The 13323-nt window shown below is 42.4% G+C and overlaps 1 protein-coding gene across 1 annotated transcript in view; it reads left to right on the forward strand.

Moving 5' to 3' along the window:
- Positions 1-12302, forward strand: part of antxr2a (ANTXR cell adhesion molecule 2a) — a 92922-nt gene extending 80620 nt beyond the window's left edge. The window contains exon 15 of the mRNA XM_037680158.1: positions 11544-12302. Within this exon, the coding sequence (XP_037536086.1) occupies positions 11544-11603 (60 nt within the window). The 3' untranslated portion in view covers positions 11604-12302. The remainder of the gene's footprint in view (positions 1-11543) is intronic.
- Positions 12303-13323: the final 1021 nt, after the last annotated feature.

A 13323-nucleotide genomic window follows, 5' to 3' on the forward strand; every position in this document is an offset into this window, starting at 1 on the left:
TACCAGATAAGTACCAGGTACGTACCAGATAAGTACCAGGTACGTACCAGATAAGTACCAGGTACATACCAGATAAGTACCAGGTATATACCAGATAAGTGCCAAGTAGGTACCAGGTATATACCAGATAAGTACCAGTTACATACCAGATAAGTACCAGGTATATACCAGTTGAGTACTAGATGAGTACCAGGTAGGTACCAGGTAAGTACAAGCTAAGTACAAGTTACCTGTCTAAATAAAGGTTGAATGAAAGCTAAGTACCAGGTAGATATCCAGGTTTACCAGACTCTACTATGTAATTCTACTGGAAAATATATATATTTTATTGCAATAAAGGTTGATGAAAGCCTAAAGAGGAAATGGAGTGAGCAAACCCAAAAAAAGTTTCCAAATGATCTCCTCGGATGCTGTTGTTTCTAAATCTAGAGTTATTTTGCTAACAGTTATAGACACAAATACAAACTCAAGATCCTGGTGCTTCCATAGCTGCCCACTGCTCCACCTGGGTGTATCTCAGGTGTAATGGGTTAAATGCAAAGAACTAATTTCGCCATTGTATGGGTACATACAATAACACATTATACACACACACACCAGCAATTACACAATCTCCCGCCTTTCAAACCTGTTTTTTTAATATATAAAGAATGCCTCGTTCAGACAACCAGAACTCTTATCAGGTACCGTATATAAAATGTATAAATATTAAATGACTCTAGATTTAAAAAGGCGAGGATGGTTGTACACGATGAGTCCTGTTATAAAACAAGATAAAAAGTAAATATAATAAATATATGCAGAAAGTGTTTTAATCCTTGACGTATAATAATTTTCTGGAGTCCGTTTTAAAAAGTCAAACGTTGTTCAACATTTTTGTAGGATGGAAGGACAAGTTTATGTGAGCAGGTACGGTTGGTATTAAGCTGGTCTACATCAGAGTTTTGACTCGTGAAAATAAACGTAAAGTTGTTTCAGGACAGTGAATCAGACCTTTTTCTATGCGTTCAGTTTATTTTGTTCTGAATAAATCTTCTCTGGTCTGCAGTAAATGAGAGCCATGAGCCTCTGACAGTCTGCGGACCGTATGCCGTCGCTTTCCAACAGAACTTTTTTACTGCGAGCTGTCACTCAATTCCTCGTAGCTCCAAGGGTCAACCAAGTAAGGTTTCTGAGCCTGGTTACCCAACATGCACTTTGTTTTTGTTTTTGTTTTTTTCCACAGGAACACTTTACATTCCTGCAGCTACAGTATTTGTAAACATATTTGCAAAGATGCTGGCTTTTTATATCAGATATTTTGAATAAAGTCCTTAATGTTAAATGACTAAATTTAATGGTTGAACCCTCCAGTCCAGTAGGCGGCGCTAACGAACAGGTTTACCAACTAGATAGAAAGAATATAACAAGTTTGTGCAGCTTCTGAGAGACAAACTGAATAAATGTTTATAACGAGGAATGTTTTCACGCAGTATTTCCCCACAACAAGGGTCCTTGTTGATTTTCTTCCCTTACTGCTGACTCAGGATTACTCACACAGATTCCTGCTGAGTCAGCATTCACACTGTTTTCCTGTTCTTTGCCTTCAAGCTACTTTTGCACCCTTTTTGCTATTTAACCATATAATACAATACCAGGGTTTGGCAGGGCACTCGTGTCTCCTGTGATTTTTGTTGACGGGGGAGACGGAGACATGTCTGCGTTGTGCGCTGTGTTTTTGAGTGTGTGTGTGTGTGTGTGTGGTTGGGAGACGGCTCACCACGAGGGAATCGGAGTGCTACCTCTAGTTTTGTAGCTAGCACACCTGTATTGCGTGCTGCTAGCTTAGCGTTACGTCGAGGGGGGCGGTGAGGTTCGGTAGGCAGGGCGCTCGATTCTATTGACAGGGCAGGGCGCCCTGCTTGTTTAATGGTTGGGGGAACACTGAATACTGTTATTTGACTTCCAGTATTTATTTTATAACTTTATTTACAATTTCTTTCTATAGAAATACATTCTGTTTATTCTATTTTCAGTCTACTGCAGCTCTTTTTTAATTCTTATACTCCTTTTAGCTTTTAGTTATCATCCCGCCAATTTAGCATTTACCTACAGTTTTGCTACAATTAGCTTCTAGCTACAATTTTGCTACCATTAGCTTTTAGCCACTGCTTTGCTACATTTAATTTTTAGTTTCTGTTTTGCAAAGTTTAGCTTTTAGCTACAGTTTGAACATGTTACATTTTTAACCACATTGATATTTTTCAACTGGGAGAGTGGTGGAGCAGAGGTTAGAGAAGGGGGGCCTGTGATCGGAAGGTCGCCGGTTCAACTTCCCAGACCGACAACAGGAAATGTGGGTGGGAAAGGTGAAGCACCCACTCCTGTAGCTCGGTGTGGGTGCCGGTGGTCTGTGGTTGCGTCAGGAAGGACATCCGGTATAAAATCAATCACCAAGTGTTTGTGCGAGTTAGTTCTCGGTGGCGACCCCTGAAGACGAGAGCAACTGAAATATGAAAAAAAATATATATATATTGAATTTTTTTGTACCAGTTGTTTTAACTTTAAGTTGCAGTTTGATCATTTCAGGTTTTAATGGTGAGTAGTACGTGTCTTTTGTTCTGGTAGCTTCAGCTTCTTACTAGGTGAACATTTCTAGTCTGGAAATCAGCGACAGATGGAAACGCGTCTCCTTCTTGAACCGTGAATCTTTTTTTTTTCCAGGATATCAGCTAAACGTCCGAGCGGCGAGCAGAGTTTCTTCTGCAGGACACCTTATGTGGTTGTGTAAGGTTTATTCAGCTCTTTCCAATCCGTGGAAATGCCCGAGTTGTCAGCGAGCGTTGTGGATTTGGCTGAGTCTCAGGTGGTTCTGATTTCCCAGCAGGCCAGATGGCAGCGCTGTGTGGGCAGCGTTTGTGTGTGGACGAGGGGCTGCGAGAAGAGGGCCAGCAGCCTCGTGGAGGGAGGATTGCTCACGCTCTGGCTCTGTCCTCTGTCCCCGTGCAGCTGTGCTTCTCCCTCCATCTTGAACTTTTAATGTGTTCAATATGTGGCAGAGGACACCGAGTAAAACAGAACACATGTCTGGTGGCTGAGGCCCGACAGGCGGGGGTGAACACCGTGCGGAGTAGTTGTTGTTTTTCAACTTGTCAAAGTCTGCTGCGTCCATCAGACGGTGGCTTAGAGGAAGGACTAGTTGGCACCCAATAAACTGACGGTTTCACAAACCTCCAGAGACTTCTGTCAAACAACTACCGGAGTTCCTTCAACTTTTAATGTTGTGCCCTAATCCTAACTCTCAGCCTGGACAAGAGTAAAACAAATGATAAACTTTAAAATAAACAAAAAGATTTCTCAGTTTCCCCTTCTTTTTCTTCAGTTCGTTAAAAAAATGGACATTTTTAGGCTTTTTGACACTTTTGCTTCATTTTAATAGAAACTATTCACTGAAGCTACGAGAGAAGCCGTATATTCTACTAAAATAAAGGCTGATGGCTTGAAGCTCAAGCAGAACCTAAGCTTAAAGGAGCAGAAGAAAAGCCAAAAGGAGCAAATCAAGGGCTTAAAGCTAAACTTAGCAAATAGCTAACCAAAACTATCTAAATGCTTGTTAGAAAGTAAAAGTAACAAAGGTTAGCTTGCTAGGTTATAACATAAAGCTTAATAAAAGCCAAATATAGCAAAATGCTAACAAAATGTTAGCTAAAAGACAAAAGTATCAGAAGGTTGGCTAAAATCTAAAAGTAGCAAAAGCCTAGCTAAATGTCAAAAGTAGCAAAAGGCTGGCTAAAACATAAAATTAAAGCACCGAAAAAAGTAATCAGAGCAAAATGCTAGCTAAAAAGGTTAGCTAAAACTAAAAAGCATCATTAGTTTCCAAAAAGTACTAAAATGTTGCCTAAAAGCCAAAGGTAGCAAAACACTTGCTGAAAACCTAAAGTAGCAAAAGGGCAGCTAAAAATAGCAGTTATCCAAATGTAACAAAATTGCTAATTAAAACTATAGACAGCAAATGACTAGCTAAAAGCTAACAAATGCTAGTTGAAAACTATAAGTAGCAAAAGGCTAGTTAAAAGTTAACTAAAGGCTAGTTAAAAGCTACAGGTAGTGAAATACTAGCTACAAATTTTAAACTGGTAAAAGCTATAATTAACTAGACTAGCTTGGTGCTAAAAAAAGACTAGTTAAAAGCTAACCAAATGCTATTTAAAAGCATTGAGCATGAACCTTGATGCTAGTTAAAAGCTAAAGGCAGTGAAAGGTTAGCTAAACAAATTAACTAAAACATAAGTAAACGCTATAATTAGCTAAAAACTAGCTTGAAGCTAACAAAAGGCTAGTCAAAAGCTAATCAAATGCTAGTTAAAAGCTATAGGCAGTGAAAGGCTAGCTGAAACTAACAAAAGCTAGTTGAAGGCTTTAAGTAGCAAAAGGCTGGCTAAAAGCTAACAAAAGGCTAGATAAAATCTAAAGGTCTGTGATCTAGACACCTTTGGTTCTTTGAGATTCACACACCTGATGATTTCCCACCATTTTAGTCACATAAGCAGGTAATTAATCACAGGTGCTCATTATACCAGCAAATAAAAGAACAGCCACGTTTAGATACTATCAGCTGTAACTTTACTGTTCATGTCCAAAACATTTTCCCAGAACAAGAAACACAAATGTTAGAATAAGTCAAGATGAGTTCTGCAGTCACCCTGTCGTTGTTGGATTAAGTAAAACCTAGATTAACTAAGCTACTGTACGGGCTGCGGAGCTCCAAAGTAGAAAAAAAGTCTCTGTTCTGGTAATAAAATCTTTCAAAGCCCGAAGCTTATCACTGCAAAATAAGCATCTTGCAACTGGATTACAACTCTCATGCTTGCAAGTGTTTTCACACTCCAGTCCAGATGGGAGATTCGTTCTGTAACCTAAATAGAGGCTTCTTCCATGAGTTAATTTTTTCTTCTTCTTTTTGTCTTTGATATTGTAAATGTGACACACTATACAATCAATTAATACACCAAGCCAGTACAAATATTTGGGAAAGAGCTAATACTCCATCAGCTGTTTATTTCCTCGTATTTGTTTCCAAAACTCTGTGGTGGAGAATTGTTTCAAACTTGTTCTGAACAAACAGAGACACAAGTTGCAGATTTGTTTTAGCCTGTGAATTGTCAGATGTTCTTTAATTAGGGAAGGGAATCCAAGAAAAAACAAACGAGTGACTCCTGTGGATCATTTTGTTGAGCGATGTGTTTAAAGTTGGACCAGTGTGACGTCCGGTCTGAAGGTGAATCCATCATTTGGACAACTCTTTCTGCACAAATTATGGATTTGGATTTGGACAAAACAATCTTTTTGTGAAATGAGAAACTTGTCCCGAGTTTAGGTCTTGTTCACAATTGATGGTGGACCATGTCCTCAGTGATGAGGGTGTTGTTTCGGTCGGCCAAGGTGAAGAAAGACTTGAGGTCTGTCTACATTCCAGCCCTCACCTGTGGTCTTAGGAGGTTTGGATCAGTACTGAAAGAACCAGATCCTGGATCCAAGAGGCCAAAATAAGCTTCCTTCCTTGGAGCTCAGAGATGAGCCACTGTTCCGTTGCATCGAAAGGAGTCAGCTGAGGTGGTTTTGACCTCTGATTAGGATGCCGCGGTCAAACCTCCTGTGCGCCACGCTTTGGAGGTTTTCTGGACATGTCCCACTAGGAAGAGGCCCCGGGGCAGACCCAGAACTCACTGGAGGGAGTGTATGTCCTCTCTGGCCTTGGAACTCCTCAGAGTCCCTCAGGAGGAGCTGAGAGTGTCTGTGGGGAGAGGGAGGTCTGGGGTTCTCTCCTGGACCTGTTGCCTCCATGACCCTGCTACGTACAAGCCGTGGAGGAGATCTCAGTCTCATTGGTAGTTTTCTGTGTGATTGTGTGCAGATCCAGCTCACTTGGAAAGAACCTGCTGTGCTCATGTTTGGTCAAAACCAGTGAAGTAAACCAGTGTTTCCATCTGACATCTTTTTACGAGTCAGTTTGGCGCGTCATCTTTTTTATCAATTTGAGGCAAAACCTTGAGAAGTGGATTCATTCACCGTCTGCGTTTGTTGTAAGATGTGTGGGTTTACAGTATGTCTAAGGTTTTAGCAGCTAATTTGAACAAACGTTGTCTAAAACACAAATCATGTGCGAATAAAATCTAGTTTTTCTCCAAAATCTTAACATTTATGGAAACTGTCCAGATGACCTGACTGAACATTGTTGGATTCATACCTGGATTAATGAGCATGAACTTTGGGGTTACCATTTCTAAGTTGGCAGTAACCATTAATGCCCAGCACCATAGAAGAAGGCCAGCCTCCTGTCTCTGTGCACATTTGTCTGTCTATAAGCTAAATCATCTCGTGAACCACCCGTCCGCCCATTCTCTTGCCTTTTGTCAGCGTTGTGGGCTCCCAAATGTCTCTACTGGTCTCTGGTCAAAAGGCAGGTACACCTTGGACAGGTCACAGTCTCATGAGCCAATAGATTGATCAGTGGATGTGCATCCACAACTGATTGGTTTTGGGAGTTGACTCGGCTAATCAACTGTAGCTAATATTGAGTTGACCGTAACCCTTTCGTTATTTATAGATATGACGCCAAAACTACGAGTGGTCGTAGCAGAAATTCACTCTCAACATATCCTTCAAGTGCTAACTGTCCAAGTGAAGTCTTCATTTAAAACTTTGGCGTCCACTGTTGAAGTCAGCCCTGTCTGTTGGCAAAATATTTTAAGAACCACAGAATAGATTTTAATGAAACTCTTGGAATATTTAAATGTGAAACACTGAAAGGTTAATAAATGGATTAGCAGCAAAGATAACCATTTGGAGCAGTTACTTCCTCGTCCTGTTTTCAGCGGCCATGTTGGATCTCTCTGCTTTACTAAGATTAGTTGCTGTTGTAATCACTTTAATTCCACCATGCCACTTAATGTATTTCCATTAACTTCAACAGGAAGCCAGTGGAGTGTCTGTAATGAACCTTATTAATCACAGTCCTCATTTGGAAGGTGAAGGGTCCCTTTGACCCCCTCCAACTCTTTCCCCATCTTATCTCTCCACCTGACTCATCCACCCGTCCGTCTGATGAGACGTCTTTGATGTTCCTCGCCGACACATTCAGGCGCCGCTCTGGGTGGCGCAGGTGGGCCTCCCTTACTACCCATTGCACAGCTCCCTGCCAAGTCCGGGTCCCCGTTCATCCCCCGGAACAGGGGAGCTGGAATGGGTTTGACCGTATTGTGGTACACCTGCTTGACCGCCCCGTGACAGACACCCCCGCCTCGCCTACCGCTCTGCCCCTCCCACCCTGCGCCGATAAACCCGTAAAATCCACTGAACTTAGCCGCTCTGATGGCCGCAGCCAAAACAGCATCTGATGTGCCTTATTTGTTGACTGTGTGAGATTAGCTGCAGAGGGTACGCGTCAAGGGGCTTACCATGCAGAGACGGAGCCCCCACCCCTCCACCAAACACCCACCAACCTTGCCAAATAATAAGAAATGGAAGATTCTCCGGCTTGTTTAAAACCCTCGTCGCAGTCGGCCCGTGCACACTTCTGCTCCCGAGCCAGACTGTGGAGCAGATACTGTTAGAGCTCTGGCAACTGGTTGGAACTTCCACACTCGGGCGTCCAACGTCGCGGTCAATCTTTTTTCATAATGCCTCAATAAGAAGCTTCCACATGGACTCTGCTTGGATTATACGTGCAAGAATGTGCTTTTGTTTTCGGAAAAGAGAAGGAAGCAGGTGTGCGGCCCAAATGGTGCACACATCAGATGAGCAAATGAGCGCTTTCAATCAAACCCTGAGCCTGAGCAAACTTTAAAGTCACCTCGAGAGCCGAAATTACAATTTATGTTTACTCTTTTTTTAATTATCCTTGACTGTGATTCTCCCACAGATGGTCACACAGAACCAAACTGCAGAAAGTTGAATATGTGGAACAACAGGCACTCCTTTATTAATCTGGAGGAACAGACATTTGTGTCAGTTTTAAATATCTCACTCTGACAGGACGGCCACAGCCGAATGTTTGTGTTTGATCAATTTAAAACAAAAAAAAACTATTTAAGTTGAACAAACACTTAAGATAAAAAGTAGGTTTCCTTGAAAAAAATGCCCACGGCCTTTCAGCTTCAAACCTCTGTTGATGGAGAATGACTTTCAGCTACTAGCACACTTAAGATTTTAGCTGTTTTATCCATTTGTGTTTGTAAATGTCGATTAGTTTTGGCAGCCATCTTGAATTCTGTTAATAAGTTGTAAATGTTCATCCAACCAGTAAAAAAAAGCCTTTTCTGTAAAATCGCTGTTCTGAATGCTGAGCCCCGAAGCTTCACTGGAATAGGCTGAAGATGCTGAAGCTAAGGTGTTAAAGCTAAATCAAGCAGAATGCTAGCCAGTAGCTAAAATGAGCAAAACCTGAGCTAAAAGCCAAAGGTGGCCAAAAAACAACGACCTACGGTATCTAAAAGGAGGTGAACAATAAAAGAAGCCAAAGGCTAGCTATAAACATAAAAGTAGCAAAAGTTAACCGAAGCTAAAAACAACTTAAAGCTAAAATGTTAACAAAAATCTGAACGTAGCAAAGCCCAAGCTAGTAACACAAAGTGACAAAACTCTAGCTAATCATCTCCTTTGTCGTCTTCACATTGATGTGAAGGTTGTTCTTCCTGCACCAGCTCTCCAGGTGTTCCACCTCCTGCCTGTAGCTGGACTCTTCATTGTTTGTGATGCATCCCACCACCTCTGTATCATCTGCAAACTTTACAATGTGACAATCTGGATGGGTAGGTGCACAGTCATATGTGAGCAGAGTGAACAGGAGGGGGCTCGGCACACATCCCTGAGGAGAGCCAGTGCTAAGGATTATGGTGGAGGAGAAGTTGTGGATCCTCACAGACTGCAGCCCGTTGGTTAGGAAGTCCAGAACCCAGTTGCAAATGGAGGGCCTCTAAGTAAAAAAGTGGCAAAATCCAAGCTAATGAAACAAAGTGAAAAAACTGTAGCTAAATGTAGAATAAGTGTTAAATGTCTGGCTAAAAGTAAAAAGGCTAGCTTAAAGCTTTAAATAGCAAAAGCCAGCTGAAATAAAATAATTACAAAACTTGAAAGCAGCAAAACACCAGTTAAAAACGAAATTTAGCAAAATTATAGCTAAATGTAGCAAAAGGTTAGCTATAAAGTAAAAGTAATGAACAACTAGCTAAAAGCTCAAAAAGCAAAAAAAAAAAAAAAAAAACGACTACAACACTTGTTAAATGGAGCGTAACTCTAACTAAAAGCACCAAAAAGCCAACTGTAAGTTGGAAGTAAGTGAACAGTAGCTAAAGGCTAGTCTCGTAGCATTAGAAATCAATAATAGTGACTATGACCAAGTTCAAGGGTGTTTTATTCAAATCTATCCTGTGGTTTATGATATTTTGCTAACAGACTGGTTAAAGAACACACAGACACATGTAGTCCCATGACTATCAGCTTTTTGTATTTGTGGTTGGGGGAAAAAAAAACACCTAAAGCCGGAACATTTATTTTTTTATTTTTTTTGACCAGGCAGCCTGAAGAGCATCTGGGTTCATGATGATCCAGAACCAGAAACCTGAAGGAGTCTTTGTTCGATAAGAACCGCACCTTCACGAAGCCAGTGAAGGCTTTAAAAGGAAAGACCTGAATGAGCCAAATGAAGCAGACGGACCGATGTTCGGCCCGGTTCTGTTAGAGGACAGTTCAGGCTCCTTAATGTGGCATTTTATTTAAAATATAAAGATAACATCAAGTATTTTAGTTTAAAATACTATAAAAAAGACAATAGTGTTGGTGGTGCAGAGGTTGGAGAAGGTGGGTCTGTGATTGGAAGGTCACTGGTTCAGTCGGACTGACATCAAAAATGTGGGAGGGAAAGGTGAAGCACCCACACCTGCCTCCACCCTCGTTTGCCCCACTCTGGGCCCTTGAGCAAGGCATTTAACCCCCATCATCTGCTCCACACAGAGGGCTGCGGTGGCTCGGTGGTCTGTTGTCGTGTCAGGAAGGTCTTCATGGTCTCTGGTGACCCCTGAAGAAAGGAGCAGCTGAAAGAAGAAGCTTCGGTGCTCCACCACCAGCTGTTGGGAGGAAAAACACTTTTCGTTTCAATAAATCAGGGGTGTCCAAAGTGTGGCCCCGGGGCCATTTGTGGCCCTTGGAGTGATTTTGTGCGGCCCACAACTGCAGTTTAAGAATGGTGAAATGATGACCGTCTTTTATTTTATTTTTAGGTTTAGCAGCAAAATGGATAAAACAGAATCTCCAAATGAGCAATAATAAGTTTAATATAATCCTTTGGCAATAAATCAATAAAATGTTAATGTTTTTAGACTTTTAATGTTTTGGATCTACAATAATTTACAACACCTTCTCCACATAGTAAACTTAGTCCTTTCTGAAAAAATAGTTTACGTTAGGTTAAAAAAAAAAAATCACAAAATGTTTGTTTTTAATTATCATTATTATTTTTATTCACATTTTTGTGGCTCGTGACTCATTTCATCTTGAAGGGTTTTTTTTTTTGGGGGGGGGGGGGGGGTCTACAGAACATCAAGAAAGCTGGAATAAACGTTTTTATGGCGTTTAAATCAGTGTGTGTGTGTGTGTGTGTGCGTGCGTGCGTGTGTGTGCGTGCGTGCGTGCGTGTGTGTGTAGCTGCTGAGGAATTTGCTGTGTGAGAGCTCCCTCTTGGTGTCAGTCGGCCCACTGTTGGTGTCACACACACACACACACACACTGGAGCTGTGCACAGTCAGGATTTAACCGGGACCTCCGGTAGTTTTGGACAAAGGAGGTGAAGCTCTGCTGCAGCAGCTTCATATAAATCTGTTCACCTGAATATTAAAATGTTTCTTAGTTCTCATAAAAAAATTAAAAAAAACGTTCAAAAGTTAATTCCTTTTTGTTTTCGCGTTTGTTCGAGTCGTGGTTTTCTCTTTTCCGGGTTAAAATCCTAAACAAGATTTTAATTTAGCTTTTCAAAACACTTGAGTATTAAATCATAACTAAGCTCCGTTATTAAAGGATTTATTGTTGCTAAAATAATGAGTTTGTCAACATGTTGTAAACATCAATTTATTAAAATAAAACCGTTCTATCCACAAAAACAAAATGAGACGCGGCAGCTTATTTTTGAACTAAAATAATTAAATAAGATTTATGCTCAGATGTGTGATAATAATAAATCTCTAATTTATGAAATAAATAAAAATACAGCACTTATCTTGCCAAATAGTGTTTCATAAATTATTATTTCTCAATGAAGTAATAATTAATAACCTTTTTTATACATTCTTTATAAAGAGGCCTCTATTAGAAAGTTTTACCAGCGTTATTTTTATGTTTCCTTTTTATTTTAAATATTATTTCTTAGAGAAAATTAAGCACAAAGTTCACCAGAGGCTCTGCACACGGAGCTAATTTGCATAAAGTAAATAAAATATTTGCAAGAGAGAACTATAAATACTATGAATAAACTGTTAAAGGAAATAATTTGGTGATTTTTGTGTTTTCAGGGCCGGTGTCTGAACTTCAGCCGTGTGCCGCATCATCCGATGAGCAGAGCTGCCGTGTGAAGCCGCCGGGGTGACGCAGGGACCCGCTTCAGGGCTTTTTTATTTCTCTTTCTGACGACAAACCACTGCGTGCTCGCTCTGTGCACAAAGTTTCCCCTCTCTGCTCGCAGATCTTTAAACCGGACGTATTTACCGCCTTTCCCCTGACGCCGAGCGCGCCGCAGAACTCCACGCTCAGTGTGTTGCTGCTCACCAGCGCTTCACGTATTCTCACCGTATCGTGCCGTCTGCGGAGAAAAAACTCATTTATGGACACAGACGGAAGCTATCTTAAAAAAACATCAACAAATAGAAGGAACCGGGGCGACGAGCTGCTTCTTTGGCCTGGAAGTCAGAATGTTCCCGGCGGGCCTCGCGGGTCCGTTTGCTTTCAGCGACGTCTCATCACGACTCTTCTGAGTTCATCAGTCGGCGCCCGGCGGCCGCGCTCCGACCCGCTCATCCTGTCATTTTATCACTGAGGAGTGCACACGCATGACAAACTGGAGACAGGACGCCCCAAGGTGTTGGACGGCACCAAGACTCTGCCCTTCGGTTGGTGTTTTTTTTAAACATACCTTCCTTTCATTACGAGCCGAGGACCAGAGAATTAATAGAGCGTTATCCGGCCGCAGGACAGCATTCGGCCCCGGACGAGCTCCAGCCACGTTTGAGGGATTGATGCCTTCCAGACCTTGACACGGCGCGTGGTGTTTTGTCCCGCTCTCTGCTCAGTAAGGCGTGGCGCATCACGGCCCGTCAGTTAGGACCTGAACAGAACCAGCCGAGCTCCGCCTCGGTCCTCGCCCCGTCTCCCGGCGCCTCACTATCAAAGTTTAATTAAAATAATTAAAGGCAACAGCGAGCAGCAGCCTGTGAAGACTTGGCTGTCTCTTTTTTATGCCTTTTGACTTTGAATGACCCGTTCCTGCTCCTCACCAACAACAAGCGGGCTCCGCACCCCGCTGACGGCCCGCCACGTCCCAAACGCAAACCCAAAGCAACGGATGCGACGGACGGATAAGTATTGTTCATTTCCAGAAATGATTCCCCCGCCCCCCCTCCAGCCCGGCATTCCATAAAGCCGGGGTTTCATATTTATATTTATTGTGGACTTCTCAAGCGCGCCGTCGTGACGCCGACACCAAATGATGTGTGTGTGCGGGGAGGGGGGAGGAAAGGGGGCAGCAGCTGAAGAAAAAGGCTCGAATGATCCAGTCACTTCAGATACCGGACCTCAGACGCAGAATGGATATTCGAGTCGAAACCTGACAAAGCGCGGCGGCTTTGACGGGAAGCGGTATAGACAATGACCAGTGGCTGGGTCAGTGGGATGTCTGGGTGCAGGCAGGGGAGCTTATCAAGTGACACCAAAAATAAGTCCAACAACCGTCAAGTTTGAGGGGGAACGGGCGCGTTCGGAGGGCGGCCCGCCGAGCTAATTATTCCTTTGTTTCCTCCTCGTCCTGATTGGACGGACGCCAACAGTTCCAGGTCGAGTCCTGGAGGTCTGCTTCCAGCCCGCAGCTTTTTCCAGGTTAGTTCATCGTCGGAGCCTCCGAGGTTCTAGCTCCGATCCACCCCGGGTTCCGACTGAGCGCAGGAACGTTAATGAGACGCTAACGCCACCTCATCACGGCCGCCATCTTCACCCATTTTATATTCAGGAGTTAATTGTGAACGAATGTCTTTTTATTTTATATACGTTTTTAAATAAATCTGATCAAATCTGTCTTTTTTT

This window comes from Nematolebias whitei, chromosome 8 (assembly GCF_014905685.2).
Source record: "Nematolebias whitei isolate Nwh7 chromosome 8, NemWhi1, whole genome shotgun sequence".
NCBI classification, from domain to species: domain Eukaryota; kingdom Metazoa; phylum Chordata; class Actinopteri; order Cyprinodontiformes; family Rivulidae; genus Nematolebias; species Nematolebias whitei.